Here is a 27,931-nt window from a genome sequence, read left to right on the forward strand (position 1 = left end):
ACCTTCTCTGATAGGTACTCAATCACTTACACTTTGTATTACAATAGAATTACCATATTCTTCCCTGAACATACTTCTAAAAAGTATCTTCTTTAAACTAAAATGATCTCTATGGCCAATGGTCTTATAGTCGGTCCCAAAAATGGTTTTATGGTTTATATTTAAAAGGCATAATGACAAGTGAAACAAACGTCAGAATGAAGATACTCATAATCTAGATAACAGACTTTCTCAAGAAAAGCAATAGTGAAAATAAATGCACTTGAACTATTTGTCTTCTATTGTATCTATGACTGAAGACATGAATGCATGGTAAATGCTCAAAGAGAAGTGATTGTATAGATCATCTAAAAATCAAATAAACACCTGACATTTAGCTATTACTTTTATAAGATTCCATTCAGTGAGCTTATCCTCTTTCCACAATGAGTTTCAAAGGTGTATTTAAATTAAACACACTTTACATATCCCAGTAAGAAATGATATAAAAGCTATACTTATTTTAAAAACCACTTTGCTTTTTGAAAAAAATCACATAATTATGGAGTTCACCTGAAAGCTGTATTGTTGGGTTTATGCTCCTAGCATTTATGTTAGAAAGAGAACTGCTCTGTTCCTTTGTTTACTTAAGAGGTTTAAGAAGATAAAGCCTTACAATTCAAGGCACAATATTGTTTTCAAACTTCTAGGAAAATAAAAAAGTACAATCATCTAATGTAGGAGAATATTTGTGTTTGGGTAAAGAAAATCTCACTGGGAATATTTTTTTGATTGTTGAGTACCTACAATAAAAATAAAACCTAAGGAATTTTGTAAGTTTAATCCCTACCATACACTGTGTTAAATGTTGTAAACTTATTCTCTTGTTAGATAAGTGAATTCGATAAGCAACAACTTTCATCCCATTTTACAAATGAGATAACTGAGACTCCATGAAGTTAATTTCCTGCTCAAAGTCACAAAGAACAAGGCAGCCAGAGATGTGGATTTACTGCAGTTTGACTTGAGAGACCCCACACTTCAGAATGTTCTATATACTTCCCCTGGACCAACCAAGTGCTAGATAGTGAGTTTGTGACAAATACACAGAAATAAAAATGATCTCTATCTTTTAATTCCTAAGGAGAGAGAGTCAAATAACTACAATGTAAACAGAGTTATTAAAAATCTCAGAAAACTGAGGAGTCATCTACTCTGCTTTAAGTATTTGAACACACATGATATCAATCTGCACCCAACACAAGGCAGGCAGAGCAAGTAGTCTTATCCTCTACACATGATAGGTACAGAACCTGAGGCTTATGTGTATGATTTAAAACAGATCACACCTCTGTTAGGTGGAAGAGCTAAGATTTAGGCTGAAAATTTCTAACTCCAAGTATAATAATAGGTAAGCTCAGCGCCCTCTGACTTCTAGGCTACACAAATGATGATACCAAAAAATTCTGAATTTTATCTCTCATGTTTCTTTGGAGGAATCAGGATGGCAAGGGGCGTGAGCAACAAATGTGCTAAGATGAAGTGGCAGGAAGATCAACACATGGTGTAGCTCAAAATTTAGACTTCAAAGCTCTGACAGCAAATTCACAGAGGGACATAGCCAAATGTCCAGGTGTGGAATGATCTGCTTCCCCACAGGGATCTCTTCCTGTTATCCTGGCTCCCCATACTCCACCCCCTGGGAAAATAGTTGGAGTATGAATTAGGTTTTTAGGTTCCAACTCCTGCAGAGGCTGGCTTTTTCTGGCCCAGGACCAGGCTTAGCACAGAGATTGGGAAAAAAAAAATCTCTATTTCAGAAAAGATCTGTGGCAGGATGGATTTTTAGAGGGAAGGAGGGAAATGAAAATCATTTAGAAAGCAAAGTCCAAGATCTCAATAAGATGTAAAAGCAGATGGGAAATTTTATGTGTCTTGAACTGCTTGGAACTGGTTGACCTGTTTGGGATGTCTGTTAACTGTCTGCATTTTAAAATCAGCACATAGGGTAAAAGAATGCTGGAACAAAAGAAGCATCGTGATATTCAGGGTGTAAAAGGAAATAGTTCATCGAGGATGGATTTTTACGTTTGTATTTTCTTCACCTTTTATGGAACAATTCCAAGAGGGTGCCTAATATTAGAGACAGTACCTGGTTGCCTGTGTGATTCCATTACAAGAGCTCATGAAAGGTCAACCTGGCCAATCTGTAACCAACATTACATTAAATTTTCAGATAGCTTCGAAAAATGTGTTTTTTGTAACTGGACAAAAACATAATGCTAATTCTGGAGGTTGGCTGAAGGGGACAAAAGGGAGAAAAAATCATTTATGCATGCACTTTGCATATATTATTTCATTTGATTCTCACTACAAGTCTTTGGTGATGATGCTATAACCCCCATTCTAGATATGAAGAAACTGGACAGTTTAGAGGTTAAACAACTCAGCGAAGGCCACCCTGGTAACAAACAGTGAACCCAAAATTTGAAGACAAATCTGTTTGACTCCAAACACACAGGTCTTATTAACCCCATAATATCTTAAAAAAAGCATTAGCCAGGAAGAGTGTCCTGATTAACATACTGACATCAATAGTTACAAGAGAGATAATGGAGGTATAGGAAGGGGTATGTGGGGTGAACAGCAGTGATAAGCTTGTGTGTGCATCCAAAGCCAGAGGCAGACATACTTTTACTACATGCAATTAATGGGGCTCCAAATTTTGCTTTTTTGGCTCAACTATCTTCCCTTTATCTGTGTTCTCTGGGTTCTTCTTGCCTTGCTTACTATGTGCCTGATCCCTCTTACATCAACTCTTCACATCCCTTCTAGTTGTTCTGGCAAGACATGTTTCAGTTTTCTGGAGCAGTTGCCAAAACAAGCATTTCAACATCTGGAAATCATCCTCCATCACTTTCACCAGTAAGACATATTTGCCTTAAAAGGTAGTTCCCATATAGACCCCTGGAGATTCCACATTACCTTCGAGTAACAACTTTCCTATATTCCCTGGCTATGGAAAATTGCAACCCACTGACTTCAAACTCTGGCACTTTCTATCACTTTAATAATGACATATTTTATAAGTCAATATTATAGCATCCTAAAGTAAAATAATTTTAAAAGGAAAAATTAAGACAAATGATCAAGCAAAAACAAAAAAGCATACACGCACACACACACACTCACAATTCTCTAGATTCTTTAAAGGAGACAGACATACCAGAAACTCTGTTTTGTTATCCTATCATACATGATAGTTGAAAGTCAATATCACTAATATAAACTGCAAAACAACAATGAAATAAATACATAGCAGCAATAACAACAAAAATTCACTATCAAGATAAGGTTCTACTTCAAGAATTACTAAGAGAAGACTTAAATTTTACTGAAGATGAGCATCATTTGCTGGGGGAGCCAGGATTCAAGACTCCTAGTTCTGCTTCTTGCACTGACTTGATTTGTATTTTTAGCAGGGATGAATCAGTTCCACAAAATGACCAGGAAAATGCCTTCAATAAAGGACAGTTAGGCAGTGCCCAGTAAAGCAGAATCTTGATAGTCCCCCGTCTTCTCCCACCTTCCCTAGAACAATGCGAAACTGCAGTTTAACTCTCTACCTACACAATCAACAGCCTTCCGAAGCCATCAAAATAAACTATTATTTTTAATGGAGAGTTCCACCAGACTGAGTTTCATGAGTTTAGCATCTTGACTGGATTTTATGCAACCTTTTTTCCTTGAATTAACAGCAGTAAAAAAAAAAAAGAAAAGGAAAATGAAAAAAAAAAGACTGGTTAGTTTTGCAGATCTTTTCGTTGCTGTAATATGACATGAACCTTAAAGATGGTAAAATGGAGATAGTTGGAACTAATGTACAGGACCAAATTTTTTAAACTTTGTTTTCCTTTAACTTCTGTGAAGTTTCACTTATCTAAAAAAATTTATACAAATATGAAATGTAATGTTTCATATTGCAATGCAATATAGTGCACTGTAATACAGTATTTGTAAAATACTCTTTGTCTAATAATATTAAACAAAATTAAATAAAACCTGAAACAAAATTAAGGCAATCAGTAAATGCTTGTGGAATGACTGAATGGTTCTTTATGGGTAATTAAGATGAAATGGTAGCCATGACCCTAAAGCACACTGAGAGGTTTCAAATGCTCTCCATCCCATCCGTTTTATTTATTTTACACTTATTGCTCTGAATTTTGCTCCTTCTGTCGGGAATGGCCTTCCCTTGGACTTTCACACGTCTGATATCTTCTCCTCATTCAGATCTTCACACAAACTAAATCTACTTTAAGTAAAGGAGCACTACTCTTCAGCTCTCCAGAATAGTACCATCCAAGAGGACTTTCTGTTAGGATGAAAATGTTCGATTATCCGCACTGTCTAATAAAGTAGTCACTAGCCACACTGGCAGCACTTATATTTAAATTAAATTAAATTAAAATATCTACAAGTGGTAGCGGTTAATGGATGTTATATTGGCCAGCACAGCTTCAGAACCCTACTCTGTTTTAATTCCTTTATGCCACTTTAGTAACTGAAGTTATCTCTTTTGTAAAAAAAATATTTTGTTCACATATTACCTTATCCTATTGCATTAATTTTTTAATTGCTGCTAAAACAAACTATCACAGACTGAGTAACATAAAAACACCAGCAATTTCTTCTGGAAGTCAAAAATCCCAAATGGGTCTCAATGACGAAAATGAAAGTGTTGGCATTCCTTCTGGTAGCTCTAGTAGAGAATTCATTCCATGGCCTCTTCCAGCTTCTAGAGGCTGCCTGTATTCCTAGGCTCATGGATCCTTTCCATCTTCAAAGCCAGCAACATCAGGCCAGTCCATCTCTCCATTTCTTTCTTCCAATTCCCCTCTTCTACTTTTATATTGTTGAATTTGTTCTTACTGCTGCTATAACAAATTGCTACAAATTTACTGTCTTAGCAATACAAATTTATTATCTTGCAGTGCTGGAGAGCAGTAGTCTAAAATAGGACTCACTGGGCTAAACTCAAGGAACCCGCTGGACTGAACTCATTCTGCAGGCCCTAGAAGAGAATTCATTGCTTTGTCTTTTTCAGCTTCTAACAGCCACCTGCATTCCATGACACAAGGCCCCTTTCTCACTTTTCATAACAAGCAACATAATACCTTTACATGCCCTTCTTTGATTCTGACCCTGCTCTGGTCATTACATCTTTCCCTGATGTAATGACCTGATCTTTTCTGTCTCCTTTTTAATCTTATAAAGATCCTTATGATTACATTGAGCCCACTCAGATAATCCAAGTTAATCTCCCTCTCTTAAAACCAGCTAATAAGCAACCATAATGCCATCTATAAACTTAATTTCCCTTTAACGTGTGAAGTAACACATATACAGGTTACAGGGATTAGAGCATGGACTTTTTTGGAGGGGCACTACTTGTCAGCCACACCCTGGAACAGAATTCTAGTTCCATGTGATCAGAGACCTGCTCATTGTTGCATTCCCAGAGCCACAGAATTTTGTCTATATCACACTGCATTCAATAAATATTTGTTAAAGAAATTAAGTTTAAATTTCCTTTTTAGGGAACAATTTCTGACTGTGTATACTGAAGGTGATAGAATTTAAAAAGAAAAGAATGAAAAAACACCATAAAATTATAATTTATATTACATTTGAAAACAAACCAATATACTATTTCTTCTTTTTAACAGTGTTCTTTTAAAAGGACTTGGCAAGACAAATACACTCAGTTTTCTAATTATAGTGATGGTTTTGTCCTCATATATTAACTTGAAAAGGGTCTGGCTATACTGCTTTTTTGGAGAGATTGCCCCAATAAGTTATAGGCATTATATAAAAATATCACACATTGATGCATTAATAGAAAAAAACTAATGTTACTTTTGCGTTCCACAAAATATATATTGATGTTTTTCAACTATGTTTTTGTGCTAAATATTTGAGTTTGTTTTCTAGGAATAAATTCCATTAAACTGTCAGTGCTACATTATCTTCTGACACTTTCAATATAGCTAGTATAAAACCCAGTGTTAATTCACACTAGGGAATATAATAAGCATATGGTCTATTAAGTTACTCTAATAATTTTCAATAAAATAGTGGAAATATGATGGAGGATTAGTTGCTATGGTAGATGAAAAATAACATCTGGTAACAAAATGGAAAATTCAGCCTAGGCAACTGTTAATGTGACTATGCAATAGCTTTGATTGCCTTCGATATTTTTCACCCAACTCCCCAATGGAGAGCTCAGCAAACAGGCCATAATGAAGCAAGTAACTAAGTATTCTATACAATTTAATGAAGTTGTAGGTATAGACAGGTAGATAGATCACCAAGCACAGCAAAATGTTCTAAATGAGTTTGTGAGATACATGAAGATCTGAATACAAATAATGCTAAAACTACTAAATCACATTAAAAGTGAAAGTTGGAGGAATTTATTTTCTTTCTTTAAAATCTCTTTCTTCCATGGTTATCAAAGCATATACAAATAACAACACATTTGGAAGTTCAACCCAAAACAAAAGTAAAAAACAATATAATATTACAGAAGAATTTCAAGTATTCATTGAGTTAACAGGGTATACTACAGACATTTAAGTAAAAAGGTCCAAAAAGAACAGGAATACAATTTCATCAATTATCTTGAACAATAATCACAAACAGAGGATTCTGTTGTTTTCTTAGGCAAAAGGAAGTAAGAGCTGCACCACTTTGCTGAACTGACTGGACGGAAGAGACAACATGGAATCCCAGCCTAGGCTATTGTCTACTTCAAAGTGTATTTCACACATACCAGTAAGAGGAAGTCTGGAATGTAATGTGCTTTGGATGACAAAAATAAAATGTGGGCTAATTCTTCAGCAGAACTAAATATTTTGTGGTATTCTTGCTTGAAATAAAACTTTTCCAAGAGTTTGGTCAAAATGCCCTACTCCCTCTGGTATGTTCTGGTTTGAAGAAAGAATATTTTTACCATCAGTGAACTGACTGAAATAATAAACAATTTTTATTTGATGTAAATTATACCTATATGATTTTTCTTGATTTAAATACAAAAAGTTATTTGTGACAATTAAATTTGTAAGACATTCCCATTCTATATACTTGTTTTTCCCTCTCTCTCTAGATAGACTATGAGTTCAGTGAAAACAAGGGGTCTTATACACTGTGGTATCCTTACAGCTTCACATAATACCTGGAACACAGCAGTGTCCAATAAATGTTTGTCGAATTGGAATTAGAAGATCAATTTTTTTAGGCAAATCATACCAGTAATTAATAGATGAGTCTCTGAGAATCAGCACAATAATAGCTGAAGATATGTGCAATGATTAACTCCATAGAAATCACTTTATTGAATACTTCATGGAAAATTATATTATTTTAAATGTAATAGCAAGTATTCTCATCACATAGATCAAATATCATTAAGCCAAAGAGAATTTTATGCAGCTTTCTTTCTAATCCACTGATCATAGTCCTTTACTTTTGTACCATACTTCTCCAGCTCTACAAACATTTCCTAGCACTAAAAATATTAACATAATGGAAACACCAACAGACCATATCTATAATTTCATTAATAATATTCAATAGATCCTTAAGGATTAGAAAACAACATAGAACTAAAATTATCAGAGTACAATCTAGTTAAATATATGACCTAATAGAAAGCAATTATAGAACTAAAATTAGCTGGGTACTATCTAGTTAAATACATGACCTAAATGGCTACCACGTGAAATTAGTTCAGTAATTAGTATATGAGAGTATACGAGAAGTCTAGTCTCTGAAAACTTTGCTTTGATTCTTAACTGTTTGGACAACCACTCTCAAAGGTGAACACAAAACTCCACACTGCCAGATCTAGTAGCTTTCCTCCATCACCTTTCCCTTGGATATCTGTAATAAAATTACCATTGATTTCTTTTTATAACACCTCTGATGGCCTCCACAGTAGTAAGACTGCTGCCTCCTTCCTCTCTGAAAGCTTCACTCATTCCTGACAATGCCAGTTGATTTTCCCCTCTCCTGCTGACTCTAAGCTCATTCTCAAAAGTTTAACATATTTTAGTGCATATTACATAGTCTATTTCTTAGCCTAATTATTTCAAGTGTTTACTTTCCAGCTAAATTAGAAACTTCCCAAGGTTAGGAATCAAGGATTCTACTTCCTAATTTATTAATAAATATATAGGTTAAGTGCACCTTAGTACTCAGCTTGGTACATAGGAGTCAAATAAGTATTCTTATTGCCAGATTTAGTGATTATCAATGGTAGCACAAATTGGTATAAAATTTCTGCAGGTAAATTTTTAAACTCATTTGTAATTACCTTCATGGAAACATACATATTTTGATAAAAAATGTCACTACCATAAGAAAAATATTTTCTTAGCAAATAAACATTTTCATTGAAGATCCTTCCACTGAAAATGTTTGGTTCAGACATCTCATATTTACAACTTTTGACTAATTTATAAACCAGCTTAAGATGGTCTACATGTATGTTGTTACTTATATATCCATCATTTCTCTTTACAAAAGAGAAAGTATATAACTAGTTGTATCTCTCATATTGAGATTCTTAAATATGAAGATTATTTCTTATTCTTTCTACTTCCAATTTTTAACATGGTGCTTAGGATTCAGTGATCAAGGAAACACTCAATAAATATTTGGCCAATGACTATTTCATTATCTGTATAATCAGTAAGCCAGGACAGAAAGCCTAATAATTAGAGGTATCTTGCTGAATGCTAAACCAGCCTTAGTTTTTCTTTCCAAAAGTTATATTTGGCTCTTGCCCTATAACACAACTTGTGCCTCTATGCAGAATCCAGGTTACATGATTTCCTATTTCATCTCAAGAAAACATTTTAGTTGGATAAATTAAAAGTTATATGGTTATTTTCTCCTCACTATAGCTCTTCATGATAGTTCTCAACTTCCAGGACTCAAAAAAAATCTAAAAAAAAAAAAAATTATAAGCTTCTACAAGAGATTGAATTATACTTTCCCTAATCATTGCCTGTCACAGATTTGGTCTCACTGAAATCTCTAAGAATATAGCACTGAATAAAAATGATTTTCAAATGGTAGTGTGGATTGTTTTTCTTAGTAATTAAAACTGTCTCCCCTGTGGCTCTGGTGTAGGCCGGTGGCTACAGCTCCGATTGGACCCCTAGCCTAGGAATCTCCACATGCTGCGGGAGCGGCCCAAGAAATAGCAAAAAGACCAAAAAAATAAAAATAAATAAAACTGTCTCCCTCTTTCCTTTTCCCCCTCTCTATAAGATACAATTGAAAAAAATCCCAGGAACCAGAAAATCTAGACTCTCTATCTCTGTCCAACATCTGCTGCATCCTTCATCCCTTATGAGTCTCAGTTTCTTCATCTGTAATCTAAGGTGCTGGGTTTTGACATATATGTCAAATGAGTGAATGTACTTTGTGAACTACACAATCCTACTTAGATATAGTGTGATATTATTACTAATAGAATCAGAAGATTCTACAAATAAATGTTAACTGACTATAGACCACTGTCCAGCACAGAAAATCCTAGCCTTGCCTCTGAGAAAGTGAATCATTTTATTGTTGTTATTTGGTTTAATGCCTGAAGTAGGTATTAAGTGGGGAGAAGGGGTTAGAAACTGATAGAAGGTTGAAATTATCAAACAAAAGCAAAACATACTGACCAGCCAGAAAAAGAAACAACATGTATCCTGATGTAAGCATTTTGAGCAACTGTTTGATGTTTAACCAATATTCACAGTAAAAACAAATGATTTACTGATAACTTAATCTTGATATCATGCTAGTGCAAATACAGCAATAGGTAAAATAATTGGTCTCAAAGGACATTCTAGCATACATAATTTGTTTAAATTAAATTGATTTAATTTTAATTTTAATTAAAATTGATGCATTAAAATGACTTGGACATTAAAATAATTGAGATAATAAAAGTTGATGTACTCAAGCATGAACTATCACAACCTCCCCCTCCCACCCCATATACCCTGAATTTATTTCTTTCACTTGAAGCTACAACTACATCTTTGCCTCCTTGCATCTAATGTCAAAGATATAATAGCCAATATCCTCTTAAAGGCTAACTCCTCTTCTCTTAACACTCAGTGTTTTGTCTTCTCTATCCTGGTCGATCTTTATTCCCCCTTTCTTTCTGTATCTTCATCATCTCCCCTTCCATGGGACTCTTCCTCTAAGTCTATGAACTTCCTACCGCATCATCTAAAAACAAAGTAAAACAAAAATCCTCACTTGACTCTACTCTTTATCCTATATATGGTCCTATATTTCTTCTTCCTTTCACAATCAAGTTGCTTAATGAAGGGGGGGGGAAGAGTCTATACCTATTAATTCTAGTATTATTAGATACTGCATTTTAAACAGTCAAGAAATTATGCAAAAAATTGTCTATAATTTAAATGAGATCATCCTACATTCCATTCTCCAAGCATTAAAGTAGTTGTAGTTTCCTGCAAAACAATGCTAAATAATACTTCTGAGTATGTCTTCATGTATTTTTTCCTATTTAGATGCTATCTTCTTGCTCCTCTTATCAGATTTCTGCTGGTTATTGCACAGCCATCATTTATATATTAGTTCTGTCTCCTCCAAGAAATCAACCTTTGCTCTTACAAGTGCATTAGATATTCCTCTGCCATTCTTTTTCATCATATTTATTATACTGTTTTATCATTATTTGTTCATATGTCTATTCTCTTCATTAGGGATGCCCATTAAATATAGGAGAGTGTGTTAATCATCCCTGTGTCTCCAAAGCTTGACTAAAATCACTAAAAATAAAATAGGTAAGTTATAAAATTCTCTTGTTTCTGTATTGTAGCCAGTTAGTGTCCTTTGAAGTATGTATTTTTATGAGGTTTTACACAAAAGGGCAAACCTATATATAAAAAGCTGATTCCATTTTTTTTAAGTTTGCTGCTATATGTATATATGTGTGCGTGTGTGTGTATGTGTGTGTGTGTGTGTGTGTGTGTATAAACAAGATTACATAATGTAATTGGGCAACAATCTGACAATTAATGGATAAAAGGTATTTTATTTTATTGGCCATGCCTGTGACATGCAGAAGTTCCCGGACCAGGGATCAAACGTGAGCTACAGCAGTAACCTGAGCCACAGCAGTGACAACATCAAGTCCTTAACTGCTAGGGCACCAAGGAACTCCCAGAGGGCATTTGATTTTAAAACATCAAGAGAAATATATTTAAATTGTTAGTCACAGCATTTATTGAGTACCTCTTATATGCATAGCACTGAATCTATATCTGACTTTCTGGGTTGGAGAAATTTCTTTACAGTCAAAGTGTATATAACTAAGAGATCAATGACACTTATTAACTGATGTTAAAACAATGGACAATGCAAAAAAAGGTTCTATTATGGGCTAAATATGTCATTAAAAAGGGAAGTGGTATAGTTTAGAGAAAAAGATCAAAGATATCTGGGATAACCAAAAGGTTTCAAAGAGACTATACGGCAGACATGACTATGATTTGAAGGATGTGGATGCGTGAAGAAGAAGCTGGCATACAGATTACAGAATGGGGTGAATGCAGGGTAATGACTCTACTCAGGTGTTTCCTCCTCTGAGACTTTCCCTGACCTCACATCCCATCTTCCACCTCTCAGGCAGTATGTGTTAGAGATGCTTTTAGAGCTCCCCAAGATCCTCTGTCTGTCTCCATCACAGCCTGGACCACATGTTTTTTTCTTGATTTTACTTGTCCACATTAGACAATTAGCTCCCTGGACTGGGGGAGAAGGAGAACAAGGATTAAATATTCATTTCTGTATCATCCAGTAAAGTTCCTAGTAAACAGGAGGTACTCAGCAAATGTTTACTGAATTAAGGAACAATGAAAGAATGAAAATCGGCTGCATGGTAGGCATATACTGCTCTGTAGAGAAAAGTAAGTCAAAATCATCATCACGAGATCAGAGCATTATTTCTTTTAACAAAAAGTCAAATTTTTCAGAATCATTTGAAGTAAATTCTAATGTCACTAAAACAACTTTTATAATGGTTCTTGAAGATAGAATGTGATTTATACTCCCCAAAGATGTAAATTATTATCAAGTACTTTCAGATGATCAAGTATATGTCATTTATTGAAGAATATATTAATTTAGAACCTGACAGTTTTCCCCCAATGGCATTTCTTATTTTAACATAGATGTGAGCATTTATGAGTGCCTTTTAAAAATCTCATCAGATTTTTAATCTAAATTTTTCATGCGCCTGAATTAGATACATGCACTTAAAGCTATTTTCTGCCCGGAATGCCTGGGAGCAAAATTCTAGCAGGGCCTGGGGTCACAGATGTTTAAAGGACTAAGTCAGTATTAGTGAAGGAGGAAGACTGGGAAATAAAACACAAAAACGGAGTCCCTCATTTTTCTCTGAAGAAAAGGGGAGGCAAGCAGCATGTTTCAAAAGTTTTATGATCAAGAAATGTCAATGGACGAAATCAAGCCTTTTAAATATTCAGACTAAACCTGTACATATCTCCCAACAAACATTACTGCAAAGAAAAATAAGGCTCAAAAAAAGAATAAAATAAGAAACTGAGAACAAATATGATAACCTCATGATCAACTCCTCAGCTAAAGCTCAGAAATTTTTAATTCTCCTTCCTTCCTTCTTTCCTTCCTTCCTTCTTTCCTTCCATCCTTTTTTTTTAAAAGGCTGGAGAGAATAGCAGTTAGTAGATGCATTAGGTTGTCAGGAAAAATAAGCAGTTTTCATTGCAAAGACAAATCCATCAGCTTTAAGGTAAGAGTCCAGGATGCCACTAAACTCTGGCCATCATATCATCAAAAAATATTTAGAGAGTTCCCGTCGTGGCTCAGTGGTTAATGAATCCGACTAGGAACCATGAGGTTGCAGGTTTGATCCCTGACCTTGCTCAGTGGGTTAAGGATCCAGTGTTGCGGTGAGCTGTGGTGTAGGTCACAGATGCGGCTTGGATCTGGCATTGCTATGGCTGTGGCGTAGGCCAGCAGCTGTAGCTCTGATAAGACCCCTAGCCTGGGAATCTCCATATGCCGTGCCATAGGTGCGGCCCTAAAAAAAAAAAAAAATTTAGAGAGCATTGAGTCTTATGGTTATAATAGTGTAACCCAACATGTAATAAATTTACATATTCTACCTATAATTGGAAAATTCAAAATTAATATGAAATATACAAAATCTAATACCAGATTATTGTGAACATTTCCAAAATGATCTTTTACAACAATGTCTAGAAACTGTTGTAAAGCCATTTACTAAAAATCAAATAATTTTACTGAGCTATAAATTGGAAGTGATGTTCCTTAATGAACCACAGTCAGGTAAATAACTGGAAACCTCAATCAAAACTTCAAATCCTAATTTAAGAGTACAGAGACATATTACCTACAGAAATTATACATAATGCCTCGATTACCAAAACATGTACATGAGATTTTTACAGTGATATAGCACAAATGTGACCTGTGTGAAGTAAGTTTATATAAACCTTCTGTGGTCAGTGACTTTCAGAGCAGGAGGTAGCCCAGGGTTAGTACATCACAGGTTTTACAAAGGAGGAAACTGAGGTCCAGAGAATTTAAGTCACTTCCACAAAATCACCAAGTTAGTTTATGATAGAGCTACAATTACAATACAGATTTCCTGTGTCCTGGGCCAGTTTTAATTTAGAAGCTTTTCTTTAAAGTTATTTCAACAATTCATTCATGGAAGAAAAAAACAATCTATTTAGTTGAGGTCTTCATCTCTTTAACTGCATGTTTCTCTCTGTACAAGATGAGAGTCTTAAAATATACCAGAAAGTAGACAGGCTTGAGGGATGATGGAACCTTTGTCTAAACACTTGGCTCAAATTGCTGTGGATACTTAACACCAGTTTAAACTTCTGGCTCAGAGTCACCTTGTGACCCAGGAAAAGGAATACCATGCTACAAACAGGCTCTTAGAACTTAACTTTGATTTCACGACAGGCTTCCTGATGAGAGATGAATAGGGAAAAAGTAGTCATAATAGTGGATTCAGCCTTCTGCCAGGAAGCCACAATTTTGCTTGTAGGGAGACTGTAGTCCAGTTATATTAGAAAAAAAATCACATTTTGCTTTTCCATCTGTTCTGCTTATCCTCAAGTCAAGGTCTCTATTCTTATTTTTTCATGCTTAAGTCCTATTTGGGGGCTTTGGGAGTTTTCTGGAAAGTTGTGTAAGCAAGGTGTTTACTCTCCTCAATGCAAGGTTTGAAAAAAAACCTACCAATTTTGCTTTCTTTCACATCCATGAAGAGTCTTATATTCTCTTGGATTATAAACATTATCATTTACTTAAAAGCAAACATTTATTTTGTATTCAACTAACTTTTCCTTACAGTAAAAACATACTAAAATAATAACATTACCCCTATAAAGGCTTTTAAATCTGACCCAAAATTCCTGCAGATATTATACATTCTTTATTTTGAACCCATGAGATGTAAAATAACAACTATTATCCCTGTTTTCTAAATGTGTTAAGACTCCAATACATTATATTTATAAGGAATTTATAAGGAAAGAGTCAGGACTTTACTCCAGTTGTCTGACTCAGGGCCAGTGCTCTTTGGACCCTCTTGCCATGTTGAGTTGGAGGAAGTTGAATGAGTTCACACAGCTCCTTCCTCTACAGTGACCACCCAGGTAGAGGTGCGTAACATAAAAACATTGCCCAGGGTTCACATAGGTCTGTCTTGAACCAGAAAATATTAGAAAAGTAAATTGATGTTTTATGTATTGAGGATAGTTTCACTTTCCTTGAACAATTCTACCTGAACCAAATGTGTAAACAACTGTCAAGAGCATTATACTAGAAAATTAAATAAATAAAATTAAATAATTACACATACCACTAAGTTTGCGAAATGCATCCTAATACCAAAGTATAACTTTCGGGTGTTATACCAGTTTGCTTTTCTTGACTTGCTTTGTGAATGTTCAAGAGCCGAGCACAGGCCTAGCCCAAGGGAAAAATATGAAATAAGTAAAAATTCCTCATTGCCATTTCAAACCTCGCAATTATATCTATCCCTACTCCTCTCTCCCTCTGCCCCTGGTTCCTAGGAGTCCCTACTCCCCCATCCTTTCTCCTATCAAACCTAGTAACTAGGAGGGGTCTGATAAAAATTTATTCAATTATGGAGAAAACAGCTTGGAATGGCCCAATCTGGGAATCCATCCTAAAAGAACTAATAATGTCTACTTTTTTCAGTGGTTATAAAATTTAATTCAATTATTCAATACGCAGAAGAGAAAACTGAATCTAAAAGATAAGTAACTTGCTCAAGGTCAAGGTTGCAAATGGAAAACTCAGGATTCAAATGTGAGACTCCAAAGACCCAGGCTCTGCTAATAGCTTATTGAAAGTAAACTGAAAAGAAATTACAAGTGTAGAAATTGCTCATGCTAAAGGTTCTAAGTACAGAAAAATGGTAATAGTTGGGAACTGAGGGTATGTCTCAGAATCAAAAATAATCTCACTGTAGGACAGTGCCCTATTCCTACCTACTGCCTGTAGGCCTATTTGAAAATATATGTGCTGTTACCTCAAAAGAATAAAGATCTATAGTATCGTTGTAGTGCTTATTTATTCTAAAATGACTATGTTTTAGGAATACTGGATGAACAAAAAAATCAGAGAAATCAAAGAACTAAAATTAAGGGATATCAAAAACTTCCCCAACCTCTTTGAAATCCCCAGATAAATCCCACGAGACATGATATAAGTATAATCATGGAGTCACATTAATTTGGAGCCTTACATTTTAGTATATTATTTCAATAAGGCTATCTGAGCTAACACTAGTGGGTATCCTTCCATACCCTAATCTTCCCACAGATTTATGCCATCCATATGAAGCTCAAATGTCCTCTGCAGAAACAGTGAGCAAATTTTTATTTTGATTTTACTAAGGCATTTTAGTTTATATTCGAATGGATTTGAAGTGATTCTGATGCCCTGACTATGGTACCCTTGATGAACAAATACAGAATGTCCATGACAGCTGTGTTTCATCCGCCTACAATGTGAGCCATAGAATCCATCTGATATTGGGGTTTTTACCCAGAGCCATGATGTCAGCTGATTCTGATGATCAGAGAATACTGGGGGAAAAATAATCACAAAAGTCAAGTTGCCATATAATATGCTCACATTATCCATATTATATGGTGTGCATTGGAATATTGGCTAGAGAGGGCATGTGTTATAGATTAGTTTCTTATGGAAAAGAAAAGAAAGAGGACACAAAACAGATAAGTTTTGATAGAAGGTCAGGTTCAAAGAAAAATTCTGTGACTTGAACCAAATTTGGGAAGGTGACATCCAAGTAAGGCTACAGTGTGAGACTTTGATTGTCAGGCAGACTTCTGAATGCCTTTTCTTCAAAAAGAAAGGAGATTGAAAGTACATTTTCCTAAAAAGTTAATAAAATAAAATTAAATTATATATAAAAGTCATCTATTTCAAAACCATTTTCTTAGAACTGGACCTGCTTATCTCCTGGGACTTTAGCTACATTGCATCCATGGAACAGATGTGGAAGGAGTAAAAGGTAACTCAACTGAATGCAGTTTTAGAAAGTTTATGAAATATTTATATACTGAATATACCAAAATATCACTTAAAAATACTAGTTTAATTTTATTCCATTATCCATCACATACCTAAACATAAACACTGCCAAAGGAGCTTCAAATATATTCATAGAACTAATTGTTTCAATTTTGACTCATTCTCTACATCAAGGAACTACCCTACTTTTTTTTTTTTTTTTAAGTAAAACAGACTCTATGTATCCCGAAATCTTTCCAGGCTAGTAAAAACTCCATTTGTTCAGGAATTTATTTGTTATTTCTCAGCAAAATGCAGGTCAGTTTTACTGTGCTTAAGAGAAAAAAATAAAAGCACAAACACATGCCTCATCTAATTTGTAGCGATCAAGATTTAAGAGGAAATGGGGAAGGGTTGGAGAAAGAAGTTTTTTTTAAAAGAACACTCAGAGAGACATAACACTTGTAGCATCTTAAGACTTAAACACAAGCTCTTGATGTAATGTTCAGTTGTTCCTTCTTCACTGGCCCCAAGTTGTTGTTTTTTTTTGTTTGTTTTTTTAGTACAAACTCATGCAAAGAAGATTCTTATATCAGAATCACTCATTTGCCTTAGAATGGCCAGTACCCTTCTGTCCTCTCAAAAGAAAGTATAAGCCTTCTTTATAAAACTTCAGAGGTTTTGTGTTGGTGGCTAAAACCAGAAAACTAGAAACTTTTCCTTTGTAGTTTATCTTCCCATGGTAACCAGCCAACCTCACTGTCCACCCAAGAGTCCATGCTACCAGAAACTCTAGCTAAAAATTTAGGACTAACATGGAAGCATAATATATTGATTTAAACTGTAACTTACTTAACCATTTCTTCAGTAGAAAGCTCTGGAAAGAATGACAAAAATTTTAAAAATAATTTCAAACTAGCACAAATGAATCTGATAGGTTCTTCGAACTCAGGAGCAAGTGCTATTTAAGATAAATGAAAATATTAACTCTCTATAAAAAAATTTTATTTGCTATGAGAAGCATCCATATTTTTAAAATTCCGTAATGAAAAACTCTAAAGCTGATGGCCACAGAATAAGTGTACTGAATAACAAAGACTTAATTAAAGGAATTCATAGCTACAAATTATCTGGTGAAATTCCATGTGCATACCTCCTTCCAAGTCAAACCCATCATTTTGTTTAAGTCTGAAAAACCAAAACAAAAGTGCTGCAAAGTAAGGAAAGTGTGAGTATGAAGAATGAGCCTACATCTTACACCAGGTTCTGCTTTCTGGAGTTAATTTCACAAAAATCTCCTGGGAATGAAGGGAGTGAAGAAACCAGCAGCCTCTGGAAAATGATGAGTCTTGCTGCAGGTTTGGGAAAAGATGTCACCCCCATTACTGTATCCAAATAGTCCTGGGAGCTGCCTTGTAAATCCCTGTGTGGTGAAGCAATTCCTCTCATTCCACATGTAACCCAGAGCAGTGCAGTGTGGAAAATAAGTTTCCAATTTTTAATACAGACTTTTATGACTATCATATTTTCAGAAAATAAACTCTGAAACAGACAGAGCTGGTAGACAGACATGAGGTAGCACTGGGGCATGGAATGAATGGTGCTTGGCTTGCTCACGTCCTGGGAAGAGTCACAGAGAATGAAATGTGTGTGGGGGTGTGAAACAGGAGAACAGGAGTAATGCTTCAAATCACATGGCCATTAGAAAGCCTTCAATGGAAAGAGGTTCTAGTTTCTTTCATTTTTCCCCATAGTAAACCTACCTAAGAAAAAAGCTCTTCTATTTGAAGAGTGAAATTTATAAATGGGCATAAAATACAGCCTATTTAGGTATCAGGTTAAAATACTGATGTAGTGTCCAAATGACCAAAATGGAATTATGTTTCACACTAATTTTAATCTCTTTGAGGGCACAAGTTGTTTATTTTTTTTTTATAACATATAACAGTTTGGTTGTCATAATCACCAAATAAGCATTTTTTTTATCATTGCCATGTTATTAAACAGTAGTGGAATGATAATATCAACTGGATAATAATGTTGGATAATAACATCAATAATCATTCGATGAGCTCCTACAATTTGTTAGGAGCCATACTACTACACAGGTGGTTTATATACATGAGAGTCTTCAAAATAATTATTTAAGGTAAATATTATTTTTCCAATTTTATAGATGAACCAAGATGTAAAAAAATCAAGAAAATAGCCCAAAAATATACAAATATAATTTGCAAAATCTGAATTTGAAATCAGTTTACTTTTATTTGAATAACTACAGAGTGTGAGAGATATTTTTTAGATTTTCAAAAATAATACTCAAGTGGAATATACACATGGAATAACCATTGTGTACCAAACACATAAAATAAATTTATGAAATCAAGTGGAACCTAGAAAGCAGACTTAAAAAAAAAGATAAGTGTGTGTATGCCTGTGTGTAGTGGCAGGTAAGAACTAGAGGCAATTCCTTATTTTGAGGCAAAAAATGACAGCTACTATGACTTAAATTCTAGAAATGGGCCACATCATGGAAAGTCTTGAATGCCTTGCTTAGGAGCTTGAACATTATTTTTTCTCAAGTTATGGGAATTAATGGAAAGTTTTAAGGAAGGTAATAATGTGATCATACTTTAATTTTATATTACAGTGGTGAAAGAGGAGGTCTATATAGGTGTGGGTGGGAAGTAGCCACGTGGATGTCAAGGAGACAAACTTAGATGCCACTGTGGTAAACTGCAGTGATCCAAGGATTATTGCAATAATGATGGTGAGAGCCTAAACTGAGGCATTGGTAGTACAGAGGACAGGATGTATATCTGGGAAGGAATTAGCCGGTAAAATGGTAGAATCTAATGACTGATTAGATTTTTGCTTGAATAACCAGGTAGGATGATGTTGCCATTAACTGACAAAAAGAATACATGAGAAAGATGATCCTGTCTTAGACGGAAGATACTGAGTTGCGTTTTGGACACTGAACTTGAAGTGGCCATGGACCACCCAGTGGGAAACTGGGTATTCTGAAGTTCATGTAGAAGGTCAGGATTGGAAAGAGAGATCCAAGAATGATCAGCAACTGGCTATTAAGAAAAACTCTGAGTGAGTAAGATTCTTAGATAATCTAACACACGGAGAGGACTAGTGGACTAACTCCTATGAGAAAACAATGTGCTAAGGATAAATAAAGAGAAGAAGACCATTAAACTGAGAGGAAAAGGTCAGGAAGGTATAGGGAGAACCTTCAGAGAGGAGCCTTTCAGGAAAGTCGGAGTGGTCAGTGGTAGGTGAAAGAACCCCAGTGAAACATCACACATTTCAGTTCTCCTCTTATTAGACCAACTTAAGTGGAATGGAGAGGGTTTGTGGGATGTGCACAGAGTCAGAGTACAGTTGGATGAGTGAGGGCATGGAGGCAGATAGAAAACTGCACTGCTCCTTTAAAGCAACTGAACTTTTCATTTAAAGGGAGGGTGGGAGCCAGACACAGGCCCTGGGAGAGAGCCGAGCTTGTTTACAGGCTAAGGGGAAAGAGCTCATACAAAGGAAGCTGTTGAAGCTATGGAAAAGAGAGCATGATTGATGGAGCAAGTTCCCCCAGGATATGGAGAACAAACAAAATACAGAAGGAGAACAAATCCATAAGGTTCCTCAAAACAAAATCAAAGATCTGGTAAAAGTAAAAAAAAAATATACCACCAAGGTCTATATCTGTGATGACTGAAATCAGTTACAATATTACTTTCTGTGTCTCATTTAAGTGCTCTAAAACTATCTTCAGGTAAAATTCCCAAATGACCCTCCTAATAGTCCTACCAGATTGACAGGGGTGTGTATAATTCCATCAATATCAGATGAGCACCCAAAGGCTCACTGAAGTTAAGGGACTCTGCTAAATAGCAGAAATGGACCAGAATCCAGGAGTTCTCTCCAGTGATAGATGGACCATGGCTTACTTTACTTTCTGAAGTATAAAGACTAAAATGAGCCTATGATGCTTATCTTGCAAGTAATGTTTTGAATAATCCAGTCTACTGTCATCTTGAAACTGAATTTATAATTCTGATTGAATGGACACCTGGGAAAAAAAGATGAAAGAAAAAAAAGAAAGAAAGAAAAACAACTATAAGAATGTTTTTCCTTCTCCCTACATCTAACTAATACAAAAAAAAAAGATATAAATATTTTTGAGCTTGAAAATTATAGCAGAACCTAGAGGGACAAAGTTCCATTATTTTATTAATATTAATTTATTAATATTGCTAATATTACTGACTTATCTGTAGAAGGAAACACATGGGTAAGGAAAATCTTGTTCCTTAGAGAACATATAATATATAAGTGAATTTCTGTTGAAGGATTATTTTTAAACATACAAATAAAATAAAATAAAAACACTAAGGTTGCCAATGTAGTCACAACTTTAAGGCAAAATTTTCCATTGGCTAGATGGCCCTCCATGCAAATGTCAAGAATTCATGCTGTTTTAAATATTGAATATGGAGTTCCCGTCATGGAGCAGTGGTTAACAAACCTGACTAGGAACCATGAGGTTGCAGATTCGATCCCTGGCCTTGCTCAGTGGGTTAAGGATCTGGCATTGCCGTGAGCTGCGGTGTAGGTCGCAGACGCGGCTTGGATCCCGCGTTGCTGTGTCTCCGGCATAGGCTGGTGGCTACAGCTCCGATTGGACCCCTAGCCTGGGAACCTCCATATGCTGTGGGGGCGGCCCTAGAAAAGGCAAAAAGACCAAAAAAAAAAAAAGTTTAAATATTGAATATAATGGCTCATCAGTCTTAAATGAAATTTAGAAAAAATTCACCTAGAGACTCTCATACTGAGTGAAAGAAGTCAGAAAGACAAATACCATATGATATCACTTATATCTGGAATCTAATATATGGCACAAATTAACCTTTCCACAGAAAAGAAAATCATGGACTTGGAGAATAGACTTGTGGTTGCCAAGAGGGAGGGAGTGGGACGGATTGGGATCTTGGGGTTAACAGATGCGAACTATTGCTTTGGAGTGGATAAGCAATGAGATTCTGCTGTGTAGCACTGAGAACTATGTCTAGTCACTTCTGATGGAGCATGATAATGAGAGAAAAAAGAATGCAAACATGTATGTGTAACTGGGTCACCATGCTGTACAGTAGAAAAAAAATGTACTGGGGAAATAATAAAAAAATTAAAAAAAAAAGAAAAAATTCACCTGAAATTTAAATGGAAGGAAATTTGAATTGTCAATATGTTCCCAGCAATTCCATCATCTTATATAAACTTGTGCAACTTGCCCAAATTCATACAATAGGTCAATTAATAATTAACAATTTTAGTCTTTTTATCCTACAATTTCCTCTCATGTGCCAATCTAAACTTTTCAATGCTGAGATCTCAGAGCAAAAAAAAAGACTACAGTCAAAAAGTGATCCATTTTTAAACATTTTATAAGTCGCCATATAAGGCTAAGTGATGATGCATGAATTATCCTTCAAGCAGGATTTTAAAAAAGAAAAAAACCCCAGATTAACATGACTTCAATCTTCTAAGTCCCCTCTTCTCAAAACAAAGCATTCTCTTTATGCTTTTACCTCATATATTGTGTTAGGTGCATTTCTAGAATGATGAACACAATAAGTGTTAGGTCTGTGGTGATATGATAGAAGTGTGAAGAGAGAGTAAGAGAGAGAAAATGAAAACTATATATTCACCTGTAAACAGATTAATAGTGTGTGCCCTTTGGTAGCAGAATATTCATCTAACCCACCATGAGGAGGACTTGGGACTTGAGCTGCTTTTCCAGAGATGATGATGAATTTGCAATGGTTTATCTACAAACTTTAATTAGGCAACCTTATAACTGAAAGGAATAACTAGGATAGTAAGTTATTACCAAAGTCACAGTGTGCAGCCTTGGAACAGGAAAGCAACTAGTATCCACATCAAGATCAAGAGTGTTAGGTGGATTTTTATTACAGTGGTTCACAGCATGAATCAGAATCACCCAGAGAGCTTCCCACCCATAGCTATAAATCAGGATATATGGAAATGAGGGGAGCCTAGAATCTATATTGGCAACCACTTCTTCAGGTGATTTTTCATGCAGCCAGCTCAACATTGATCTGTGGATTATTTACCTACTAACCTAAAGAATCATAGTCCAAGTATACATCATGTTTGTCAATATAAAAAATTCGGGAGTTCCCGTCGTGGCGCAGTGGTTAACGAATCCGACTAGGAACCATGAGGTTGCGGGTTCGGTCCCTGCCCTTGCTCAGTGGGTTAACAATTCGGCGTTGCCGTGAGCTGTGGTGTAGGTTGCAGACACGGCTCGGATCCCGCGTTGCTGTGGCTCTGGCATAGGCCAGTGTTTACAGCTCCGATTCGACCCCTAGCCTGGGAACCTCCATATGCTGCGGGAACGGCCCAAGAAAAGGCAAAAAGACAAAAAAAAATTCGTTATATCTATCAATCTACCAGTCTACATATATAGAGTGAGATACTCTTCAAAATAAAGCCTCATTCTAGTTTGAATAAAAGTTACAGTTACTTCTAAATTTATCTGATGAGAATAAGGAAAGAACTGTAACCTAATATTTAAGTGCCATCCAGTATTCTTTGCTTTATAATCTGCTCAGAAATAAACAATAAGCAGAGTAGAATTGTTTACTCAACTATATTCTGCCCATTAAAACCAGAAGATCTATTCCACTGAAAGTGGCTGACAATTATACTCACTGTGGTTGGGCTTGTAGTTGCCCCCTAATATCTATTTGCCCATTTATATCCTTCATAATATAACTGTATTTAGTAGAGTACATTGCCAGTGCTACCTAGCTAAGACTACATTTCCCAGCAGCCCTTAGAGCTTTGTGAGACCATATGACTAAATTCTAGCTAACTTACAAGTAAGTTGAAATATGGGGATTTAATAGTCTCCATTTAAAAAGAGGGAATTTTGTCTCCCATCTTCTATCCAGATGCTTGAAGGTAAATATAATGGCTGGAACTCTAGCAGCTGCGTAGGAATATAACAACAAGGGCTGTCCCCTAAAGATATAAGAGCTGGAAAAAAACTGAATCCCTAATTTGTAGAGCTGGTATACCAGCTTTTCACTACATAACTAAAAGCTTATTTTATGTAAGCAAAAAACAAAACAATATTTTTTTGGTTTAAACTACTGCATTCTGCTATAAGCACCTGAACATTGATTAAAACATCCACAGCAAAAGCAGAGTTTGCATACCCTACATGATCTGAAGTATCTATGTCAACAGTAATGAGTTTATAACAATCTATGAATGAACAAGTATCTTAGGCTATGTATTCATATTCTTAATCTCCTTTAAAATGAACCCATCCAAATACTAGTGTTAATCATTAGTTTCTTCATGTTTGTTTTTAACAATGAGATAAAAGGTAGATATAATAAAAAATATAGGGGACTATGCTATAGAAAAGACCATGAGCCCCTCACTTCTCAGTAAGCAGAAGTTGGCTTGGGTCCAGGATATTGGTGTAGAGCTGCAACAAGAGGGTTGCAAATTTATGGTCCATGAGCCAGACTTGGCACCCAGATATGTTGCATTTGGCTTATGCAATGCTTTCTGAAAACATTAGATTTGAATGCCTTCAAGTGGGCATGCACCTTCAGTTCTCCACAGGCCCACCATCCCTGATGATGTACGAACACCCACTTGCTTCACTTGTTGATGTTACCTGCCTGGTCTCTGAGAAGCAATGACGTTTATAGTCTCTGGAAAGAAAATGGTACGTTTCTGTTCTGCACCTTCCCTTCTGTCCATTGCTTCTCTGTTTCATTGTTGAAATCAACGATTCATCTCAAGGATTATTTTCTAAGATTAGGTGTAGCCACTTCTAAAAACAAGAATGTATACAAGCTCACTAGGTGTTAGACTTTTATTTTGGAATATAAAAGTTACTACAAATGCATTAGTATTTTCTCCTACAAAAAACAAATGGGGAATCTCTCAAAGCACCCTGCCCCACAAGTAACACACACACACATACACACAACTCATGAAAAGCTGATTTTGTCATCTTAACTCATTTTTGTAACTTAATTTTACCTAATAGTCTCAACTAAAGTTAGCTGAACTCTCAAACTTTCTCATTTTTATAAATTTAAAATATCAATTCAGTTCTTAAAATTTAGTGAAAAGTAGTACTGATTTTGGCCTAACAGGCCTAAAACTTTATTTACTTTCTCTTATCTCATCATTCACAAATATTTCTATCAGACAGGCACTATGTAACATAAGTTTTAAATTTCTGGTAAATAATCACAGTCAAACAGAAGAAAAATATACCTTGAAGTCTTGAAAAGAAAAAATAAAAGCTTATAAATATGTACTTACATGTGAAAATAAGTATATACATTTAAAAGGGGACATATTTGTATACAAAGTCAATACAACGTTATATGACTTACTTATAGCTAAAAGTTGAAAAACATATATGTTTTTACATGTATCCTTAGATATTTCTTTGGTTTTAAAACATTTACCTGAACTTACTTTTCCCCAAATTTAAAATCACATGGGAGTTTCAAATTTCTGACCACTTTTGTTAAGCTTGTAACAAGTCTGTACAGGGGAAAAAAGTATTGCCAAGTATCCACACAACATAAATTAAAGCAAAATATGCATGGTAAATCAGCACAAGTTATGTAGCTCTGAATATCCTGGATTCTGGAATTCTTTTCTATATCATCTTTAATTAGGACTACAACTGTTTTCTTTGGTATTGAATTTTTATCACATATGTTCTCACAGTTTGAGTAGTAAAACTGAGGAATTTATTTTTCACAATACGTATGCAAGCAACTACCCTTTTTCTGTAAAATCTAATGTTTAGTATTCCAGTTTCTGCGCTATTTGGTTATACTGAGGGGGAGGTGAGTTGGTGTGGAATCAGGGACTTTTTTGCACCAAGCCTCAAATTTTAACATTTATATAAATTAGTATTATGATAATTATAAGTATTTGGGAAAGTCTTTTAACATATGGTCTATTCCACATACCTTATGAAACATCCTTTTCAGTTATGCACATGTTCCATTATTTTCATGTTATAAATGTAAGTTATTTATTTTAAAATATGTTAACAAGGAAAGTTGTATTAATGAAGCTTTAAATTAAAACTGTTGGGGTTTTTAGGGGAGAAGAGAATCAACTATTTCTTTTATATTTAGATTTTCTACCTCTACTGGAATTCTTCTGTATTTTTTCTTCCCTTTCCTGACTACTACTTCCTATTCAACTACCTCCTCAACCCTTCCAAACAACACATGCTTTTTATAACACTGCAAAGAAACTCAAGAGTTTATCTTTTATAAATGATCTCATTTTTTTTCAGACATAAAAAGTAACATAAAAAGTTTCAAGATTTTAGAAAGTGCCCCCTCTATGGGACTCTGGACAGACTGTTGGGTATTCATCCCAGATTCTTATTTTCACTCTTTAAATGTTTTTTAGATCTTAGGTTTCTAGATTAATTTTAATGAACATCTATGAAACAAAAAATACACAAAGCAGGTATTAAAAAATATATATACACACATTGCACATACATATATGTGTATATATACACAAACATATATATATGAAAGACAATAACAGAAAAGTTCAATAAATGTGCTAAGTTTTAAAAGCTTGAGTTTGATGTTAAATTGTTATGAAAATCTATAATGGCCTATTATGAAAGAGGACATGTCTGTATTTGAAACTTCAGGCCTAGAGGGCAAGGATTTAATAATCAGTGGAATCAGTTTAAATATTTTCTAATATTCAATAGCAGCCAAGCATTTTTGCTTAACCACAGAACCTAACGCTAACATGTGTAAATTGCATAGAAAAAAAAAAAACTGGTAACCAGGCAAGATTTGTCTTACATTTTTAAAAAAGGAAAGAGAAGAAAGGAAACCTGTGTCTCATGAATAATATCCATACAAATAGTCCATGATAAATAAATTATATAAGGCATGCCAATTTCCTGCCTTCCGTCATCCAACAGAGAACCACCACTGTCCTGATAATCAAGTCAGTAGGGTGGGAAAATAAGAAATCTGGCTTCTATCAGCCTCTGCCATTGAGATATAAACGAGACTGTCTCTCAGAAAGCAAAAGTGATTGTAAGATCACAAATGAAAATGGGAAAGACAAAGACGTAAAAGTTGGTAAACAGAAAAGAATAAAGATCCAAAGACAAAGAAAAATCAGTTATCAGAGTGGCTGCAGAGGTTTTTCTAAACAAAGAATTTTATGAAGCAGCTGAAGTTCAGTACAAAAAAGACTCCACCCTACTCTGCTTCTGCGGCAACTTCTTGCTCTGAAAACTCCAGCCCACATAACAGAACTCCTCTAACTAAAAGTGCCTTTAGGACTCCGTTTTAAGCAGTCTCTTTTCTTTGAAACGTCCCACTCTCCACATTCAGGCAAAAGGACTTATCCCAGGCTTTCCCAGAAATATTTCAACAGTGTACTCTTCCCAGCGGCAGATGTAGAAGCTCCGGATTTACAAACATCCCAATTGTCTTCGGAGCCGTTTCCCAGGTGCAAATCTGTCAGCCCCCTTCTCAACTTCAAACCAGAACCTCCTCTTCGTGCTCTTCCTGAGGCTTAACATTCCACCTATTTCCCAAACCATGCAATAAACACCACAAGGAAAGGCAAATGGCAAACTCACCATCCTCGTCTTCTTCCTGGGCTTTTATTGAGACAAATTGCCCTAATAAAACAGTAAGAATGAGGAGAGGTCTTGCTTCTGCCCAGTTTGCCATCATGTCTAAATATTAGACATGTGGGTCCTCCTGGGAGTGAAAAGTAGATTCTAAGGTTATTGTAGCACCATGAAGTCAGCTCCGGGCTCTTCTTTCAGCACTAGCCCCAGGGCAGCCTCTGCAAACCCCCTTTTTCAGCACCAGCTCCGGCACAGTCTGCGAAAACTTTTTTCAAGCGATGCAGCTTTAAATAGGAAGAATGCTGCCTCCACTTCTTTTCCTGCCCCTTTTCAGCTTGTTCAGGCTCATAACCATCCAGTGTCTGCCAAGCAACGGTCTGATTGATGGTAAACAACCAAATCAGAACACGCGCCTCCTGTGCCTTTAACTGTCCTTATTTCATTTATGTTTTAAACATAAATGTGGCTTAATCGCAGAAACAAACATTTGTTTCTCGTTCCTTTTTTTTTTTTTTTTAAAGTCTGTTAGAAGGAAAGAGTCTTAGAGTCTTATTCTCC

The 27,931-nt window shown here is 35.3% G+C and overlaps 1 protein-coding gene across 1 annotated transcript in view; it reads right to left on the reverse strand.

The window, feature by feature from the left end:
* Positions 1–27,712, reverse strand: part of COL5A2 (collagen type V alpha 2 chain) — a 144,932-nt gene extending 117,220 nt beyond the window's left edge. Inside the window, exon 1 of the mRNA XM_047773048.1 lies at positions 27,380–27,712. Coding sequence (XP_047629004.1) covers positions 27,380–27,476 — 97 coding nt within the window. The 5' untranslated portion in view covers positions 27,477–27,712. The remainder of the gene's footprint in view (positions 1–27,379) is intronic.
* Positions 27,713–27,931: the final 219 nt, after the last annotated feature.

This window comes from Phacochoerus africanus, chromosome 3 (genome assembly GCF_016906955.1).
Source record: "Phacochoerus africanus isolate WHEZ1 chromosome 3, ROS_Pafr_v1, whole genome shotgun sequence".
Classification (NCBI taxonomy): Eukaryota; Metazoa; Chordata; class Mammalia; order Artiodactyla; family Suidae; genus Phacochoerus; species Phacochoerus africanus.